General features: G+C 37.9%; 1 protein-coding gene across 1 annotated transcript; it reads left to right on the plus strand.

Annotated features, from left to right (window-relative positions):
- The first annotated feature begins 8779 nt into the window (after window positions 1–8779).
- Window positions 8780–21628, plus strand: lrrc3b (leucine rich repeat containing 3B). The gene is made up of 2 exons (XM_082185477.1): window positions 8780–8965; window positions 17074–21628. The coding sequence occupies exon 2, from the start codon at window positions 17187–17189 to the stop codon at window positions 17970–17972; it is 786 nt and encodes a 261-aa protein (XP_082041603.1). The 5' UTR covers window positions 8780–8965; window positions 17074–17186; the 3' UTR covers window positions 17973–21628.
- Window positions 21629–22537: the final 909 nt, after the last annotated feature.

The following is a 22537-nucleotide window of genomic DNA, read 5'->3' on the forward strand; positions in this document are numbered from 1 at the left end:
GCGACTTAAGCGCATAGACTTGTTGCACGTTAATGTTTTTTCCTTTTTTGGAAACTCACAGAGAAAAAAATATTTTGGTAACCGCTTGCACACCCGTTTAGTTTTTCCTTTGATTTGTCTGCTATTTAGTTTCTTTGCTCCTCTGGATTTGTGGATGTATCCTGACTGATTCCGTTTACCGACCTTTATCGCCCGGCTTTCGACCGCGCTCCCCTGTCTGCCATGTACAGAACCCGGTTTTGTTCATGAAATGTTCTGATCTGCCTTTGCTTTTTATGTTTTATTTTAGTATACTTAAAAATAAATTTGTATATTCGTTTATTTCGTTTTTTCCACAAATGTATGACTTTTGGAAGTGGAAATTGATTGCCATATGCAGTTTTAATAAAGTTGAATTAATTTCTGTCATTTTTACTCTTCTAAGTGTACACTTGCAGGTGTTTTGTTTCTAATTTACTGTTAGGCCCATTAAATAATAATACGGATAAACAATATTTAAAAAGTATAGGCTATAATTATCTAACATCTAACTAATTAAAAATTAAAAATTAACCTCAAAACATAACATGCTAAATGGGGGATATCTAGCATAAAAAATGTATTGTCAGAATGTCGTCTCTCAGTTGTTGAATTTCGCGCAGACGTTGCCACAACGTAAATGTGTTTGCTCAGCCCGATCTCATGAAAGTGCGAATACCACGAATTGTATTTGTAGTAGCCTACTTATGATACGCAGTTTTCGCGTGCATATGATTTATGGCGTGTAATAGCCACGCACTCCACACCCCTAATCCTAACCAAGGGGTTTACAGTGCGTAGCATATGCACACAAAAAACATTTTTGGCGTATAAAGGGCACGAGAAATAAAATTTGTGGTATATATAGGCACTTTCACGAGATTGTGTTTCATAATCTGCTACTGGGCCGGCCCTCTGTCAAATTTTAAAACCCAGTGTGGCCCTTGAGCCAAAAAGTTTGCCCACCCCTGCTTTAAAGGGTAACTCTCGCCAAAATGCAACCTAGAGTCTTTTTGTGAATCTACCCGAGGCAAAGTTTCGTGTAAAAGCATAATTAGAATGGAAACGCCACTTTTAAGTTTGACCGTATTTTCGTTTTCGGTCAAATGGCCTTGTGAATGGGAGTGCTTGGGGCATGACTATGATAGCATCAAAATCGCTATTTTTAAAACACTAAGAAGGCTCGACACAACATGAAACTGTGCTGGAAGTGTCACCAGAGGCTCTACACATGAACTCCAGCATTGAGGACATTGTTTGTGTACACAGAGTTTACTAAAAAGAAAGATTTGGAACAACTCACTAGCCGCGTTTCCATTACCCTTCAAATTGCGCAAATTGAAATTGCGAATTGAAAATACGCTTAATGGAAACACGTAATTTTCGCAAAAACTCACATTTATTGCAAAAAAGCTTTTAACGCTCGCATGTGGTGGTTTTTCAGGCAATTCGAAAAATAAATATTTCGCAAAACTGCAATGGAAACAGTTTTTGCACATTTACAGGTCAGCTGACGTAGATGACGCGGTGTGTTTGGACAGAGTACGAGACAGAGTTCTTTATTAAATTCATATAAGGCAAAAGAATTACAGGAATACTGGATTCTAAACCTCAAATAAATGCCACAATCACAACCTTGAAGCAGAAATGAGTGAGAAACACCCAGAAACACCTCATATGAGCCGCTCTCAAGTATAAGAGTCTTTCCTTATCATTAATGCTGTGATAACACGCCTACGTCTCCTTCGATTCATAATAATGGCCAGTGCAGTGGCTGGGATTAGTACATAAACTTACCAACGTCCGTTGCCATGATTTGACTTTTGGAAAAAATTACGTTTTAGTCGCATAACATCGGTTAATGGAAACGCCGTAATTTCTCAATAGTTTTTTGTCGACATTTAGAAAAAAATCGCAAAAGTTTTGCGCAAATCTGTAATGGAAACGCGCCTATTGTAGCTGTTGTTGTTTCCGGCCGCCAGCAATTTGTCTCCGAATGCGAATGAACTGACTCAAAATTTTAGTATTCCTTCTTATATGAGGATCCTTTTTCAAATACAACGTCAATTTTGATTTTCACTAACGACAAAACAACAAATTATCCGTGAATTTATATGGAACTGAGCTTTAGGAGCTTTCCATCTTTACTCTCCTCCCTGTTACGTTGCATTCGGAGATCGACTATTTTTGACTGACAAAATGCCGGCGGCCGGAAACCACAAGAAAAACCTTTCTTTTTAGTAAACTCTGTGTACACAAACACTGTTCTCAATGCTGGAGTTCATGTGTAGAGCCCCTGGTGACACTTCCAGCACAGTTTCATGTTGTGTCAAGCCTTCTTAGTGTTTTAAAAATAGCGATTTTGATGCTATCATAGTCGTGCCCCAAGCACTCCCATTCACAAGGCAATTTGACCGAAAACGAAAATACGGTCAAACTTAAAAGTGGCGTTTCCATCCTAATTATGCTTTTAAATGAAAGTTTGTCTCGGGTAGATTCACAAAAAAAAACCTAGATTGCATTTTGGCGAGAGTTACGCTTTAACCCTAACAAACAACGCAATGCACGTGTGAAAATTCTTTCATATTAACACAGTATTTTTACTAACTTTTCTGATGTATATATAAGCAGTAGCATTACTCCATACCAAACATATCTCAGCTGCCACTTCTGATGAACGTTTGATGGCAGAATAAACCAGACTTTCATCAGCCGATCTCTCATTGATGGGCGATATCTTCCGAGAGGTCGGATCTGTGACACCGCTCATGTTCTGCATCGATCAGCTTGACCTTTCACTGAGTTTAAAGGTCAGATCAGAGCCGCAGAGGATTACAGTAAATGATCGGAATAATTCAGGGGTCAAAAGCGGTTCAGATGACATCTGAAACATGTAAATCACGTTTGGGGAGGTCGGAAATGGAATATGCGGAGCTGTAAAATGGAAAAAAAGCGCTGATGGTTTTATTGCATCTATCAGAGGTGAGTGCATACCATCAGACGGAGGAGAAGCGCATATCACATCTCGAGAGCAATATAATAATCAGAAATGTAGCCATTAAACACTCAGCAGGGGTGCAGGACTGAGAGCTTTCATATTCAGACTGGAGTCAGTTTTTAAAAATATTTTGTGAAGCAGTCTGCTGAATGCAACGATAAATGTTTCAAAAAGTAGTGTTCTACATGGGTCACATGACCTCACTGTGCTGCATGTTTAATTCAGCAGAAAACTCTGTCCCACAATCCAATGCACTGAATTTGGCTCATTACAGTAAAAAAATAATAAAAAAAACTTTTTCAAAGTTTTAAATAAAACAAAGATTATTGGTGTACGTTTTACAAGATTTATTTGTGTTACTTGCCATTTCTGTGCAATAATTTGAGAAAATTACAAGGAATTTCTGAGTGAAAACTGTTTTAAAGTAATTTTACACCAATTTTTTCCCCAGTGTACTGTCAAAACTGAACATATTTGTACATACAATTAGATTAAAATGTAAAATAAATATATTTCTGATATGAAAACTCATTACCACTTTCTGTATTAAACTTGCAACATCATGAAGCAACTATCGAGCACACTAGTGTTTGAAGAGTTTGCCACTGCACACTTTCACACTTTATTTTGATGGTCCCTTTTGAGCATTCTGTTGACTATAAGTAATTTTGCAACTATGTCAACTATCTCTCATTAGAGACTATGATAAGTATCCTTATTACTTAAGTATTAGATAAGTATTACTTACTAATAAGTAGACTATCTGCTTAATATCTTTACTGTGATGCTCCTCCAACAGACATTCTCCTGACTATAAGTAACTTTGCAACTACATGTCAACTTATTCTAACCCTACTAATCCTCTACTAACACTCTAATGAGAGTTAGTAGATATGTAGGTGTAACGTTATACTTATAGTCAACAGAATGTGTCAATGGAGGAGAGGCTTCACTACACTGGATAAACCGGTTTTGTGATATAATAGCTTATCATTTAATGAATCTGAAGCGCACTGGCTAATCTTCAGACATGTTTGCTCTTAAACACTCATTTTGGATTGATCTAATACACCAGGAAAAAATGCTGTTTTATATAAGAAGTCACAGACAGGTATGATTTACGGCACTTCTCATTCATTTCTATGGTATTCACAAACAGTGACTGACTGTCGCACAACTCTGAATGAGATTCAATGACGTCAAGGCTGTAATGTGATTGGCTATCAAGGCTCACGTGATCCGAATTAGCTGTGTTCTCCAATGGTAGAGCCACGGGCCCTCAGAGCTCCCAATAATAAGACCATCATGCTGTTTCATATATGAAAACTTTAGGCATGCATGTTTTTATGAATATATCTAATGGAGGAGAAATCTAGTTATCTCGGAAATGAAGTATATTCATTTTACATTTTAATTCAATTTTGTGTAAAACTGGAAATATGATCAAAATTTTAAAAGGATTCATTCATTCATCATGACAAAGTCAAGTACATTGCAATTCTATGATTGGGTCTGCTAAACTGATACAGTGTGTTTCTGTTCTGTACACAATTTAGCAAATGTAGTACAGTAGATCATCATGCATACACAAAATGTGCACAGCATGCATGGTATACATACTCAAAAAAAAAAAAAGTATGTGTAATATGGCATCATTCCAAACAACCAAAGAGAGAATTTGCATGTGCAAACTATGTGCATGAGTTTGATGGGCCTATTGGAGATGCATGTTGTTAATAGATTTAATTAGGCTAATTTACTCCCACAGAAAGCCAAATTACAGACATGCACTATCTGATGTGTGTTGGCCTCGATTTGGCCGTGATTGTATTTGGATGCGGTTAAAGACTGATGACCGGACGCCCCTTTCCCACACCAACACATACCTGCCTATTGGCTGCAAAAATAATTAGCCACTTAGTATGCAAATGAGCGTTACAAAGCATGACCTTTCAAAAGCAGGAATGTAAATGTCTTGTTTCAAATCAGTCCCTTTGTAAATTAATGAAGGAGCAGTTTGAGTTTGTCTGCCGTTCTTTTGGTTTGTTTTGGTTTGTTTGCCAATCAAATTCAGTGTATCAGTGCGGCACAGAACGGAGGGAAAACTCTAAATTACATGCTACACAGGCAACCTGCCAATCTGAGTCTTGAAAATCATATCAAGGCATAATACCGCAGCTGCAGTGTGAGCGTGTCATGCGCAAACCCGTTTGCTGTGCCACAAAACAAGACTCTTTCTGCTTCCACGAAGAGTGTAAGCTACGTCAAGGTGCACGAAACACTCGATTATATCTGCGTCAATACAAAAACCGATTGTGCTTTACAGCAAAAATGACGTTTTTGATATATTGTGTTTTTGAGACACCGGTTTGCAAGTTTAGCTGGTTTAAACGCCCGTCGAGCCCCAGTTATTGGAACTTCAGTTAATTTGGTGCTGATGGATGTTTTTCTGTCATAACGGCATTTGATCACCCATACACTGACTAATTAGCCACAATGATTGATATTTGGTGCAGTGGAAGTTTCTCCGCTCTGCTGCAAACGGATGAGCTGCCTTTATCACAGACACACAGTGTTTGTCAAGGACAGCACAGCTAATTGTTGGTTTCTACAGCGCGCTGACATTGAATGAGTATTGAGATGGCTCATTGTGTATTGCTGCTTGTTGTTGGTATTTACAATAAAACTATCAAAATATTTATTGAACCGTGGAGTTAATGTGATTATAATTAATCATGAGTGGTTTCATATTATTTAGCTGATGCCGACACACAGTGCAGGGTCACTCTGGTTTGGAGTGGTTACAAATCAGTCCTTGAGGGAGTTTGACGCTTCAACCATTTAGTTGTTCAGATTTGTAACCCCTATGCTGCAGTCAAACTCAAAATTAGGCCACTTGTTTGGAGTTGTCCACATTGTTCCACCAATAAACCAATAAATTGCTGTCTAATGAAAATATTGCAGTGGAAAGGCACATTTCAAGCACAATAAGTACTAGGGGTGGGAGAAAAAATCGATTCTTCGATGCATCGCGATGCGGACGTGGACGATTCTGAATCGATTCACAAATGTCAAAAAATCGATTTTCTAAAAAAAAAAAAATATTTTTTCTAATAACGTAATATTGACGGAACGCAAAAGGCGGAACTATAAGCGGACGTGCAGTGCGCGGACAGTCTGTGGCGTGCACATAACAGAGTCGCGCACATACATGACAGACTCATGATGGCTGAGCGCCAAATTCGAACGGCACCTTCTTCGTTAAAAGCTAACGTATGTAAAATTGGCAATTTCATTGTTACCTATTTAGTATTTTTGTATGAGAGCTGCTTTCTGTATTGTTTAGTTTTCACATCAGTACACTGTGTAAACCGATCTGTTACGTACGTTATACTGCAATATGTGCAATTTCAGTCACAAAAAGTTACATTTTAACTGTGCTCTCTGCAGATGTTCATTCACTTTTTTTGTATAAGCTGTTTTTGATTGTAGTATACAGCAAACATTTCAAGTCATAACTCTTTATTATTTAGTTGTGTATAAGTATTTAGTATTTAGTAGAGTGGCTTTGTATGTTACTAATTGAAGCTGCAGTAAGTTGTTCAAAAATGTTGATTTTGTCTTCTTAATGATTAAATTGGACAATTTTCTTCTAGAAAGACAAGGTGTTCAGGTGGAGAAAAAACTTTTTCTTTACCTTGACATGTTTCGACTGCAACCTGCAGTCTTCTTCCACCTGAACACCTTGTCTTTCTAGAAGAAAATTGTCCAATTTCTACAGTATGTTGGTTCTGATCTACTTCCTAAAGGAAATAAGCCTTTAATTTATTTGTTATTGTTTAGTTCAACTTGATGAGTCACAACACAATGTGATGTATTCATTTCTGTGTTCTACAGAACATAAGCTACATACAAATAATTCTGAAGTTATAACTACACGACACAGAAAGTGCTTTGAGTTGTTGTTACTCAATAAAAGAGTTAAGTAATTCCGCAGCTGACTTTTTTTAATACTGCAATCACTTTGTAGTGTATTTTTGTTTACTGTTGTGAAATGGAAAATCAATAATCGCTAATCGAGAATCGTTAATAATCGAAAATCGACTGTAATCGTAATCGAATCGAATCGGGAAATCAGACAGATTAACCACCCCTAGCATTAATAAATGCATAAAATTTCCTTATTTCCTTATTCCTTCTTTTTCTTTTCAGTCACATATATCGTGATATATCGTTGATGAAATTTCTTCCATATGAATATCGTAGATATCGCGAATCGTGATATTATCATATCGTGGACCACATATCGCCACAGAATTGAATCGTGAGGTACCTGTATCGTCCCACCCCTAATAAGTACCGTGTTGATAACATGGTGCAGTGATAGTCATTAAAAAAGTGTTGCTGAACATCTAGGTTCGTCAGAGTTAGTTGTGACAACTTACCTCAATGTAGTGTGACAACAAGCCCCAATAGTGGTCAATGTGAAGGCTATTCATTCAATGAGCTCAATCTTTTATACTGCAAAAAAGGTTCAAATGTTCAATATCTTTTTTTCGTTTATTTTTGAAAGTCAACATTTTAGGCTAATTTTTATTTTTATTTTACAGAAACTGGCTTATGAAAAATAAACTAGCGTCACTGTACATACATAAAGTGCCTTGCAGTAGCCTATGAGGTACAGTAACAGTATGGTAATCATTCGTGGGTATTATTAAGATAGTAGATCAGGGTAAAATTTAATCACATTAAATAATAATAATTCGTTACATTTTAAAGGCTAAACATAATTAATTACTGTACCATGGTACCACCACTTTTCAACGAGTCATCAGAGTACCTGAGCACAAAAACACGTCGCAAAACGTGTTTCAGGGTGGATTTCCTGTCTTTAATCGACGTGGGATCCTTCAGAAGGGCTGATTTTGACTGATTAGAGCCGAAAATTTAAAAACAAGGCACACTGATACACACGCACAGCACGTACACAAACTAAGCGCGCGCTACCGAGAGAATCAGTAGTCTGGGAAGTACGATTCATTTTATAGAATCGGTTCGCTCAGATGACTCGTTTCAATGAACCGCCATTCTCAGATTGTTTTGATCACTCAAAGGGTTTCCTATAGAAGTCCGTTGCAGGCAACCTTTGATTTTTCTTGTCATTTAGCGAGGAGACTTCGGTTAGGGTAGCCTACATATTGTGTCATTTCTGTACCAACGTTACGTGCCTAAAACATGAACAACAAAAGGAAAATCCTTCTTAAATTGGTGATTCGGAAATTCATCTTAAAGGGATAGTTCACCAAAAAATGAAAATTCTGTCATCATTTACTCACCCTCAAGTTGCTCCAAAGTTCAAACCTGTATGAAATAATGTCAGTTGCCAAACAGTTGATTGGTCCCTATTATTGAAATAACATATTTTGTGACAGTTCAACAGAAGAAAGAAATTCATACAGGTTAGGAAAAACGTGAAGGGTGATCAGCCTAAATTATGACAAAATTTTTATTTTGGGGTGAACTGTCCCTTTAAACTTGTGCAAACAGGTGTTTCACCTGCTTGTCAGTCACCATGGTCCAAAACAAGGTTTAGGATTTAGATCATGCGGATTGTTGTAAGGGTTCAGAAGCATTGTTCCTAATATTATTATTAAAGCAATTTTGTTTTCCCCACAGGCACAGCACAGTAATCGGCTCGGCTGAATCACTAAAAAAAGAATCGGCTCAAAAGAACCAATTTAGCTCGCGAATCGGACTCCACTACCACGGAGCGATCGAACCCCTCCCAGTTACTCCCGTGGTTCTTGCCACTAACATCAGACAACAATCTCCAAATATGTGCGAGCTCACATGAAATAACAACCGAGAGCGTCACATCATATATGTTGAATGATTCCCCGAGGATGTGAGAGTCACGGATGCGGCGATCGATGAGTGTTTCTGTCGCAGGTAAGAGACAAACGCATGTCGCCTGTTGCTCAGCCACACATAAACACATGATTGAGAGACTGACACGCATTCATCCGTGTCACATATGCATTTTGCATGCTGAGAATAGGCCAACATGCTTGTGTTAGGTATAAAATAAGCGAAATGTACATGCGTCAGCTGGTGTTTGTTTGTGAGTGAATTATTGCAGGCGCTTCAGAAGATATGCGCCTTTTCAATAGCAATTGACAGATCATTGATTGCAGTTTTCATTTGCAGTGCAACTGACATTTCTGCTTTATTTAAGCCAGCCAGGCATGAGCAACTTATTTGCAGTTATTGATTCATCTCTCATAATGAGACTAATAATCATGTTTAATGAATGCAGTCATGCTTCACATTGATTAGGGTGTGGAGGAGAGTGAGAGCCTCGGCTGTAATCTGCGAGATCACTCTTCACTGCTTTACAAGTCGAGAAAAGTTATTTTCAGCGCTTAGCTTTCTGGTTTAGACCTGCCTTCGAGTGCTTCTGATGCTGTCTCTGCTCGTGAAATTGCTAGAAGAAGGTGATGTTCCCTTTGATCACACCGGAAGGGTCAGATTTCAGGATTAATTCAGGGATAATGCATTGGGATCAAAGCTCTGCTTCTCCTCATATCTGATTGGATTATTATCACATTTGACACGAGACGCCTATAAAGCCAGATTCAGATCTGCTATTTGTTCTGAGCAAAAATAATGCTTTTAAACAACATATTTTACCCTTTGTGCTGCAAGATCTCCTTATTTTAATGCTTCTGTCAAATCCAGTGAGTAAAATGCTTGCGTGCATAAAATGCATCAAAAGAAATAGCCATACAATTTGTCCATCAGACTTATAAGTCAATTAGTTTAGTATAAAATATCAGCCACGATACCCAAACGTTATTTTTGCACACATTCAAAGCTTTATTGAATAAATGAATGATGACAAGTGCATAGCCATTAGGATTTCTTTCCCCCAGCTCAATAATCTTCACATTATGAACTTTAATGTGTTATGATGATGGCAATGGTAATGGTGGTAAAAGCTTCACAATCTGTTTTACTTTAATTTGAGCTGTGAGCCTGTGACGTAGAGCCAAGCTCTGCCTGATGATAATCTGCATCAATGTGTTTTAATATTAAAACCGGATGTCAGTCTAATTATGACTCTTCCATTCATGATGAGCAGGGTCTGTACTCATTCGTGTGATGCCAACAGCAATATAATTTCTTCTTATTAACCATGTAGTAAAATATCTAAAGATCCTTAGAAGAAAATAGATGTATAGAAGCAAATTGCATGAAATATTAAGACTTGTTTTAAGAGAATGCATCAAGTATTAAATGTTTAAAGTCAGCATGAAATAAAAAATCAGCCTATCTATTTTCTAAATGCATGTTATTGAATGTTTCATCAATGCATGTTTCATTGTTTTTTTATTTGACCTCATACTTTTTTTAGTTGAAATGTCATAACTGGATCATATTGTGAAATGACAGTCTTCTCCGCGTAAACCCGTCCCTTTACTATTGATCATTTTAACAGGAAAATATATAACAATGCTACAGTAAAACCTAATAATTGGTGTGCCGTAACTCACCTAACAGTGAAAAATATATATTTTAAATTCTATTTAATAATATACATATAATTGAAATTATCTGAATATTTTTTGTAATTTAAAAATATATGTAATTTTATTTTTAATATTATAAAATTTTAATAGATTTTTTATATAATTATATTTAGGTGTAAAAAGTGTGAATCACCTTATGAATTCCCTTTACTAGAACTATATATGTATTAGCTATATTATTAGAAATGGTATACATATTTTGGGTAATTTAAATATAATCATAATGTAATATACAGTCATAAAAAAGTGCTGTTTGGATTTAAATAGGCAAATGCTTAAGAGTCTATGACTGGATCATTATTGCAGTGATTATTATGTTTCTATCATGATGATATATGATTGGTTACAGCTCTTCTAACACTAACTGATGGAGTGTGTGTCATTTCTTAAACATAGGAAACACATCATGGTCATATTCCAGGAGGACAGTGAAGATTCATCAGACTCAGATTGTGAAAGAATGATTGTGAGGAACATGAAGAATAATTTCCACACATGAGTCCAGATCTTGTGTTTGAGATGTTCTGGAGGAGACTTTACACTGGACTCTTGCTTTGGCAATACAAGATTGCTGTGATGTTATTTCCATCAAGAGGTGCATCTATTTTTGGTCAAGATCTTGTATTGACAATGCAAGAGTCAGTATATGCTATTTTAATATATTCATATTTTAATAGATTGTATTTAAATAAAACTATATTTTAGTAGTAAAATGTGTGAATCAACTACCTTTACCATAATTGTCAAATATATTGTTACCTACAATTTGATATTCCAGATCTAGCATTTAAGATACAATTACATTTTTTATTTTATTGTTTTGGCATATTCATAAACAAAAATAAGGTCTGGCTTGGTTTAAGGTCTTGTAACTTTCTTATATGTTGATCACAGGCCATAAACCTCAAACTATCAGATTTATCCATCCTGAAGAGTGATGTCAAAATAAAAAATGTTCCTCCATAAGTAACTGCAGTTTACCGATACGATAATTCTTTATATTTGAAAGCCGATAACCGATATATTGGCCGATAAATATAAATCCAAATTTTAGTATAATTTTTGAGAGCTGATTTAATTTTTGATAATTCTGATTTAAAAAAGCAAGTGTCTTACCATTAAAAGCCTTGTCCCAAATACACAATATATAATATTCTCATTATAATTTTATAGCCGATATGACACACTTGCGATGCACATGTTGCACTGAACCGTATTTTCCTTTTTTGAAGTGATTCTAATCATATTTCAAGCAATTCAAAACCATAATTTCGAACAGTGCGCATCTGAAGTGTCTCAGCTGAAGGATATAATACATTATTTATCGGCTTTAATATATCGGACAAATTTTCTTATTGGACCGATAACGTTAAAAATTAACATATATCGTCCGATACCGATGGTGGCCGATATATAACGTGCATCACTAATGTTTAAACAACAAATGGAGATAGAGAGCCCAGATGTTTTATAAGTCAGCATGTAATTATGCAAGAATAAACCCACAACATGTGACATTATATTATATTATATTATATTCACATTTATTTGTATTGCGCTTTTCACAATACATATCGTTTCAAAGCAGCTTTACAGAAAATGCATGTGTGTTTACATTACAATTTAGAGTGATCTGTTATCAGAGGTGATATTTTATATTATATTACATTAGCTGAGCTTACTACTTAATACACAAGCACAGCTTTATTGAAACATGCAGTTTCCAGGATGAGCAGTCATTTAAACATTGTTGCCATGGGCAACAGTCATTTTTCAGGAACATTTGACTTCTGAATGTCACGATTGACCAATCAGAATCATTCCAGAGAGCCATGCAATAATATCATGTATTTTTATTTATGATTCATCTAGAATTCATCTCACCTGAATTTCAACATAATTAGTTTGCTGTTGACAGCATATGAATGACACGTTGTTGGGTTTTTTCACGTTTTCTGTAATGGCCTGTCAGAGTTGTAATAGTTTGCACCCAAATGCCTGAGATCTTCCATCATGGATCCCATGTGTCAGACGCACACACACACACACACATTACATCAGCTGGACAGGCCTGGGATTCATTGAGTCAGTCCACACACTGGCTCCCAAGAGCCTCCGGCAACACACACACTCACTGAGCATGGCATGTCAGGACTCCTGGGATACTTATTTTTACATCACTATTGATTTATTTACATACGAAAGGTCCAGATGTGCATGCCTCTGTAAATGAGTTCAGCTAATTCAGTCCGCTGTTAAATGTAGCGCACTCAGAAATGTGCAGGTGACACTTCCAGCTGCTATTATCTCTCGCTTCTCACTTCTATTGTTTACATCAGTCCAGGCTTGGCGTCACGTATGTACAGTATGTGGCATGTGCTCTGTGTTAATGTGTGTTAATTATAGTTCTCCCTCCCCTCCTGAAAGACAACCGGTTCACAGTGTGTTAGGGGACCTTAACTGTGTTGTAGTGTTGGTGAAGCTGCTTTGAAACTGTAGTTTACAGTGATGCTTGGATGTTTGTGAACCCTTTAGATTTTTCTATATTTCTGCATAAATATAACCCAAAACATCATCAGATGTTCACCAAAGTCCTAAAAGTAGACAAAGGCTACGTTCAGATCTGCCTAAATCTGATTTTTTTTTGCTTATATGTGACCCTGGACCACAAAAGCAGTCACATGGGTCAATTCTTTTAAATTGAGATTTATACATTGCACTGAATAAAGAGCTTTCCATTGATGTGTGGTTTGTTAGGATAGGACAATATTTGTCCGAGATACGACTATTTGAAAATCTGAAATCGAAACATTGAGAAAATCTCCTTTAAAGTTGTCCATTTATGTTGGCGATTGTGCAGCATTCACTCACAAAAACAAATGTTTTATATATTTACGGCAGGAAATTTACAAAATATCTTCATGGAACATGATCTTTACTTAATATCCTAATGATTTTTGGCATAAAAGAAAAATCGATCATTTTGACCCATACAATGTATTGTTGGCTATTGCCACAGATATACCCGTGTGACATGTGACTGGTGACGTGATCCAGGGTCACATATGTGACTCAGATCTGTTTTTCCTCATGACAGTGTGAACAAACCACATGTAATCTGATATTTTCTATTCTGATTTGTGCCACTTCCATATGTGGTATTAAATCTGATACAGGTCTGATGTTTTGCAATACGACTATTACGTCTAAACTAGACTTCGACCAATAGTGGATTTTTCCGATAACGATAACTAGGTTAGCCCACGCCGATAACCAATTGATCAACCAATAGTAAAAAAAAAAAAAGGATGCTGAATGAAAATAAACATAAAATAGTGCTCAAGTTTATTTAAAAACATTTTGAAATAGTACTAAACAATGAAAATATACTGTACTTTTAAAATACAAAAAATATGAATATATTAATTATACCTTAATCATTCATGTTAGTTCATAGTGCATTAACTAATGTTAAGAGATGCAACTATAAAATGTAAACACGTAGGCTCGCAGTGTGAACGGAGCCAAAGAGAACCCAATCAAATGAGGACCAAATATATACTTTGTCAAATCGTAAATTATTTATTGAGAAAAATGATCCAGTCATTGTCTTGCTGCATGAGCCACTTTCTCTTGAGCTTCAGTTCACAGACAGATCTCCTGACATTTTCCTTTAGAGTTCACTGGTATAATTTAAATTCATTGTCCCATCAAAACCCAAACCATAATATCAGCACCAGCATGTTTCCCAGAGGGGATCAGGTTATTATGCTGGAATGCAGGGTTTTTCTTTCTCCAAGCATAACACTTCTCATTTAAACCAAAAAGTCCTATTTTTGTCTCATCCGTCCACAAAACATTTTTACCAGTAGCCCTCTGGCTTGTCCGCATGATCTTTTTAGCAAACTGCAGATGGACAGCAATGTTCTTTTTGGAGAGAAGTTACTTTCTCCGTGCACAGCATGCACAGTGTTCTTCAATGAACATTAGCATCAGCCAACATGAGAGAGGCCTTTAGTTGCTTAGAAGTAAGGGGAGGGTAGCAATTGTCTTAAATTTCCTCTATTTGTGCACAATCTGTCTGACTGTGGATTTGTGGGGCCCTATCTTGCACCCAGCGCAATTGACTTTGTACACCGACGCATGTATCATTCCTATTTTGCACCCAACGCACAGCGGACTTTTCCCTTCACAGACGCACGTCGGTAAATTAGGGAAAGAATTTGCGCTCCCGGGGGCGGTGCAGCGAAAAGAGGAGGCGTGTTCCGGCGCAAACGTTCCCTGGTGCTATTTTGCAGTTTCAGAAAACAATTCCGCTAGGAGAAACCTAGTCTAAAGTCAGCGGCACGTTATTCAGATGCTATTTTAAGGGCGCATGCTTGGCCATAATGTAGCGTGTGCACAACGCGCATACACTTTGCTTCTCTCATCTACACACAGACGCAGCAGTTGCCATTTTATTTTTGCAAATCATACATAATTACAAGGAAAATATTACCACACAAGGGAAATCATTGTTGTGTCCATGAAGATGTGAAAAAATAGGCATAAATCTAGCTTACACATTTACCCAAATTATTATACGCCTGTTTAACCGAAGTTTTCTCCATCCTCATACAATGTCACTTCTCTGTGTTTTACGGCCCTGACGAGAACGTCGGTCTCCTCGGCTGTGAACCGCTCCTGGCAAATCCGCCGTTATAATAGCAATCCGCCATGGAACAAGCGCGCCTGCTCTTAAAGGAAATGTGAGATGATGCTCTGATTGGTTTATTTCACGTTACGCCCAAACCACACCTATGAGTATTAATGTAGCTACTTCAGACCAACCCATTTTAGATTTCGAGATCCGCCCACAAAGTTACTTGCGTTTCGCGTTTGATTCTTGCGTTTCAGATTGTTAAAATAGGGCCCGTGGAGTCAAAACTCTTTAGAATAGTTATAGTTATAGTTTTATAAACTTTTCTAGTCTGATGAGCAACAACAAGGTCCTCAAAAACCTCCTTTGTCCGTGCCATGATACACTTCCACAAACACGTGTTGTGAAGTTGATCCCTGTTCTTTAAATAGACGCTGACACAGGATTGTCAACACATTGACTGAAAACATCTAAGAATAGCCCAATTTTGCCTTCAAATGAACTGCTAATCAAGCTTCACGTACTTTTGCCATAAATGACGTACTTTTAAATAAATGACAAGAGTATATTATTTTGTTATATGTTTTAGGTCATATTTATGTAGAAATTCACAAACTTCCAAGTACCACTGTAAATTAGTTCAAACTGCACTCAAGCGGTCTGGAATTAGAGTTGTTCACTGATTGGTCTATTGAGCAGTAAAATATTTTGTTTAATAAATAAACCCTATATTGTGATTATGACTGATTTGCTGTTTTATCCCTTAGCTAACTGCACTGAAGCTATTTAAGGAGGGGAATGTTTTTATATATATATATATATATATATATATATATATATATATATATATATATATATATATATCGGGCACAACAACAAAGGTGTTGATTAGAGTGACGCAATAAATTGAACAGATAAGTTTACACTAAATGCAACTAGAAAACTGTCTGTGTCTGTGAATCTTATTTTTGCATTCATGTAGTTTGAGATTTAGGTTCAATGTACAAAGTTTTAAGTGATTAATCACAATTTCTGTATGCAAACATTCACTCATTTATGCACAAAAGATTTTGCCCACTGTATAATAATAAAATTGCCCACTGTCCACAATAATAAGGCCCACTGCATTCATGCTGCCTGCTTATGCATTTGTCTAATCATACATTAAATAAAATCAATTTGAATGAAACAATTACTGTAAACACTAGGGATCAAACAATACAGGCTTTTTCAATGCCCGATATTTATAGAGCAATGTGGCAAATGTTGATACAGTGTATGTGTGTGGAGAGAAAGAGAAATGTGTGTGTGTGTGTTGACAAAAATGTTGATTTTTGAAGGATCATATGACACTGAAGACTGGAGTAAATGCTGCTGAAAATGCAAATCAATCACAGAAATAAATTACACATTAAAATATATTCAAATAGAAAACCATTTTAAATTGTAATAACATTTCACAATATTACAGTTTTTACTGTATTTTTCTTATATAAAATACTTTCTTGTATAAAATACTTTGTATTTTTCAAATAAATGCATCCTTTGTGAGCAGAAGAGACTGAATTTTACATTTCGAAACAGTTAAATGAACAAAATACCACTTCTGTTAATTGATAACCTAAGAATGTTCAGATATCAACTGATTAATAGGCAGATATCGCAGTCTTTCTTTAGTTAGCCTCATATCACTTAGTGTTGCTCTGCTGTGAGTTTTTCTGACAGGCCTCTCAGACAGAGAGGTTCTGTATGTACTGAGTAATGGAGAAAGGTGTCATTCCGACCCATAAATTATCTGGTCTCCTTCACTGTGTCTTCTCCCTCCGCAGGCTCAAACAGACGATGAGAGTTGACGAGACCCACGGATCTTGGTGACGACGCGGTCCCGCTATGGGGCTCCCGTGAACGGCCCTGGCGTCGAGTATGTTGACTGCCTGTCAGCATGACGCCGTTGGACCTGTGGCTTTCGCGCTCCATCCCCATGTGTCTGCTCCTGCAAAGCCTGGTGCTCATGGTCCTGTGCTTCCCGTCTGCCAGCACCTGTCCCAAGGGTTGCACCTGTCAGCGGTCCGAAAGCCCTCCACACGGCCTCAACGTCACCTGTAGTCTCTCACGCTTGAAGGAGATCCCGCCCGACGTCCCGCCGGAAACCCAGCTCCTGCAACTAGACAGAAACCACATATCTCTGGTGCCCGATCGCATATTTCATGGTTTGAGGATGCTTCGGAGGCTCAATCTATCTCACAATGCCGTGGAAACCCTCGGCGAGGGGGCGTTCGTTGGGTTAGAGGGATCTCTTGAAGTGCTGGACTTGTCTCATAACCGCATCACTAGCGTGCACAAGGAGGCGTTCGCGCGGTTGAAGGCACGCGTGGTGGTGGACAACAACCCTTGGCATTGCGACTGCGCCTTACAGCAAGCGTTGGGCGGTATGGCACACAACCACGAGGCCGCCACGCACGTGCTGTGCCGTAGCTCGGAGCTGAGAGACCAGGAGGGCCAGCCGTTCCTGGCCGTGGACGCGGACTTGTGCAACCTAGCCAAGCGGACCACCGACTACGCCATGTTGGTGACCATGTTTGGCTGGTTTGCAATGGTTATCTCTTACGTTGTGTACTATGTACGGCAGAACCAAGAAGACGCGAGACGACACCTCGAGTACTTAAAATCGCTTCCCAGCAAGCCCAAGAAGCCGGACGAACCGGAGGACATCAGCACGGTCGTGTGATGGCACAAAGATTGCGCGATACCAGAGACTAAAGGCCCGTTCACACCAAGGATGATAAAGCTATAATAATCTTTTCTGATTCTATGAGAATAGTGAAATCCACACCACGGCTATAACGATAACAACACAGAAGAAAGATATCGTTTAGGGATGCACGATATATCGGCCAACATATCGGTATCGGCCGATAAATGCTAATTTTTAATGCTATCGTTAATGGATTATTTCCTTCAGCTGAGACACTTCAGATGCGCACTGTTCGCCATGATGGTTTTAAATTGCTTGAAATATGATTGGAAACACTTCAAAAAAAAGGAAAATATGGTTCAGTGCAACATGTGCAGTGCAAGTGTGTCATATCGGCTACATAGCACATGAGGACATTATAATCGTGTGCTTGGGACATGGATTTTAATGTTGAGACTTTTGTTTTTTTAATCAGGCTCTCAAAAATTATATAAAAATATGGATTTAGATTTATCGGCCAATATATCGGTTATCGGCTTTCAAATTTAATGAATTATCGGTTATCGGTATTGGGCTTAAATGTCATATCGGTGCATCCCTAATTGGAATTGGAATCGTTGGAATCACTTGCAGAAATTTTTTTTTTCCAGCTGATGATGGATAAAAACACTGGCAGCCAATCGGAATCCAGAGCTTGAGCATTTAAAGTGACAGATGACAAAACTGCAGTGCGTGCTTATAAGAAACAGAATGTTATCAAGCGTTGGTGTGCGCGCTAATACACTTATCGTTCTTCGTGTGAACGGCCCTTAAACCAGGATGTTGATTATTGTGACGCGAATCGTAAATGTCGTCTAGCGTACTACACCTGTCTTCTCTTTTTCGAATGTGCTTTCCTGTTTCTGAGTATGTATTTAGAATAATTTGTAATAACTTCCAACTCTGTGTCCTTACGAGAGAGAGACAGAGAGAGAGAGAGAGAGAGAGAGTCTTTTAAAAGCGACGTCAAGGTGGCATTAAAACAATCGTAAAGTCGTCCTTTAAATGTGGTCCAGTCCCACCTTTTAGAGCGAGAACTTGTCTTCAGGCACATTGACACGAGTCATTTTCTATTTTAACTAGTCAGTTGGAACAGATCGTCAATCGTTGAGAGGCGATAATGATCAGTACAGGTATTTTGAGAACTCAAATCTCAGGTGCAAATGTTGATAGACTCCAATGATTTGTAAAAACCCTACGATGTTTTGATGCTACCAAGTTTTATAAGACAATCGCGAGTCATTTTAAAACCTTTACAAAAACGGTGTGGCATGCCCTTTATTAGTGAACCTCGGGCTCGATGCGGGACATTTCTTCCAAAGGTCTGAAACTATTATTGTGTTCCTCTGCATTTTTAGCTTGTCTTTTTGTCCGTTGCGTTAACACTCGTCCACATTAAATCGTGAGTCGTAGAGCACAGCAGTGCTGGTGTGGTGCTTGTCATGTGATTCTCGGAAAAGTAGTCGAGGAACGTAGTCGATACCTCCATTCGAGACTTTTGTCGGTAATGTTACTTGTGAGACTCTTTTTGTCGATGTCGTAACTCACCGTGCGTAAAAAAGAGGCTCCCGAGCCCCACGTGTAACATGAGATGGCCAGTTTGTTTTCGTAAAACGTCAGGTCCCATCCCTGAAACCAAACTCTGACTCAACTTCTGGTGTCCTGGAAGTATATAGGGACGTCGGCCTCCCCCGGCGCTGTGGCGGTACAGCCACCAGCACTCATTATTGTGTGTGTGTACAGTAATTCTGGCTGGTCGTGAGCAGAAAATTATAGCTGTCACTCTATTACTGGCCTCATTCTTACGGCTGACTGCTGAGCCCAGCAAAGCAAAGCCCCGGGGAGAGCTAGAGGACAGAAAGACGGCAGGAGAAGAGAGGAGATGGAAAACAGGAGGAAATCAGGGCCCTTATAGGAAGACGGATTATGGTGGTGCCGTAGTATAGTAAGTTTCAGATGCCTTTCATATATCATTGCGTTCACCTGATCCAAAGGATACTGTGGTATTTCCATGATGTCCACAAGTTGTTAATACCACAGTTAAATGGTATTATGATGGATGCAACCATGTATATTCAAGATTGGGGAACCAAATGTAAACTGTAATGTATTGATCATTGGGGAACTGCCAATCAGAATATATTAGTACCATGTCCACAAATTGGAAATACTACGGTAGTTTTGTGAGTGTTGTTTCTTTATTGTGACTTCTTTGTCGTGTATCCAGTGAAGTTCTTTTTTAACTAAACTTTTTAAAACGGTAATTAAATTCCAAGGTTGGTGCCGTTATAATAATGACGTTTGATCGTGGCTTCAACATCGGTTCATCGGAAAACGTTAGGAGAACCTTTAGAAGAACATTAGGAGAACGCTTACCCGACTTCACTGTAGATAAAAGAGCTTGGTCGTTTGCGTAGGAAGGTACCTGAAATCCCTTTAAAGAATCGTGTTTTTGAATGTACTTATCTAGTCTTTTGCCTTGTCTAACTGCGGTTGTTCTACACGCTGTATTGTGCTGGGAAAGAAAGCTGATTCTCAATGCAGACTCCACAGTGAAGCACGCTGTAGCCAAGGACACGGGGGGAGATTTTCTAAGTGCCTGAAATACTCGTCTATATAAGTCTCTCATTCTTCCAGCTAACGATAACTTTGCTTTGAAGCGTTTCGTTCGGACTCGAGTCTGACTCGGGGTATGTCTTTACTGCACAAAGGTATGGGGAAAACAAATTAAGTTAGCAAGTCTTTTAGAGCGGCACTGATGCGTGATGTTTTCTTAAGGCCCTTTCACATGATTCATGTCACGGCTTCAATGCGTCGTGCAGTGCTTTGGCCTCCAGGGTGATTTTTACAAGGCTGCTAAGTGGCAAAAAGGGTGAACATAAGTAATGAAAATATCTGATCTTAGAACAGGGAGTCCTAGCAATCGCTTAGATATATTGGACAAAGAAATCAAAGACTTATCTAACTTTCACTCTGAATGTAATTTCATCATTTTTTTCTAGATGATGTTCAGAGATGCACATTATTCTCTCTTCTGATTTATCATTTTTATTTCCAACTGTCTGTTCTTTTCGAAAGGTCAGCGACAAGTTAAGTTTGACATCCACAATGTGGCGCCACAAGTAACACTGTGTCCTAAACCATCTTTTCCCAAGTAAATGTGAGATTTGGTCTTCATCAAACACAAGTTTCTTGTCCAGCTGATTCTGCATTGTCACTCAATATTAATCTCCACACATTAAACATCAAAAACAATCTGATTGCCTGTGATTGTGTCACATTGCAAAGCATTTTTGCATTCATTGAGGCCATAAAATGACTTTATTTGACTCGCCTGATGTTCTGCTGGATCATGTATCTTGCGTTGGGGAATCGATCGTGAATCATTTGAAGGGGCTTTTATTGGAAGAATATTAGAGGCATGTGTTTCTTCCTATGTTATGTTTATTTTTATTTTCTTTAAGTAATTTCTTCATCTTTGTGTACCATGTTTTGGCTTGGTATACACGATACTGACTTATGCTCAAAAAAGCGACATACCTTGACGACGTACAACTGGAGGAGGACCAATGGTGCATCACATTGTAAATGCATGATGTAGAGAAAATGAAATAAAAGATTCATTCACACTGTTCCTGGTATACTTATTTCTGCCTCTGCTCCAAAACCTAGTGAGCTGCCAGTGCCTACTTAGGCGGTATTTTAAGGTGCTAAAAGATAGACGGGGCATATTAAAACACATGTAACAGTACGGCAGCTCAATAGGTTTTTGGTAAAGCATGTTTGTCTGTGATTGGTGCATGTGTTTTTTACATGGAAGTATTAACGATTGTACATCTCATTAAATTTTAACCAACACACAAGACAACAATATCAACAAAAACATGTTCAATATTTATTTCTCTTTCAAGCATGCATAGTGTCAAATTTGCATCTAGTGGCAATTCTCTGGCACTGAGATGCAAAGTATATAGTGTCATGAATAAAAAAACAAGGGCCGAATTCTGACAAGAGGCCAAACCTGAGATGATTGAAATGAAAACAAAAGGTTTGAAGGGAGACGAAACACGGTTTGTCATGGGTTCTGTGAAATCTCTGACACTGACATCTGTTGTCCTGTTTCATCTGAAGTGCGGACGCCTGTTATCATTGCGCCGTGTCTAAAACAGCACCACAAATTGGATCTATTTTAATGCGGTTTAAGCTGAGACAAGTTGAGCCTTATGATGAGCTTCATCCATCCACACATTCAGATCCTCCGGAGGATGTCGAGTTTAAGAAATAATTATATGTATTTTAAGTGGATTTAATAATTTGGTCTGGAATATACAGTATCGAGCTACAAATAAGCTTTAAAATATAGTAAACTAAAAAAAAATGGTTACTTGACATAAAATAAACATTAACAAATATATATATATAACTCTGATTTAAAAGTCTGAAACTAGGATGAGATTAAAAGCATCAAAGCAAATATACAAATGACTTGCTTTTGAAATGTATCATTTTAAAATGTTTTATTTTGGTTAATGCAACAGAAACCCCAGTGTTCATTGTTA

Source organism: Leuciscus leuciscus, assembly GCF_965113295.1.
Source record: "Leuciscus leuciscus genome assembly, chromosome: 12".
NCBI lineage: Eukaryota > Metazoa > Chordata > Actinopteri > Cypriniformes > Leuciscidae > Leuciscus > Leuciscus leuciscus.

What these genes read in the sequence shown, in the direction of transcription:
- lrrc3b (XM_082185477.1), top strand. Translation starts at nt 17,187, where the DNA reads ATGACGCCGTTGGACCTGTGGCTTTCGCGCTCCATCCCCATGTGTCTG.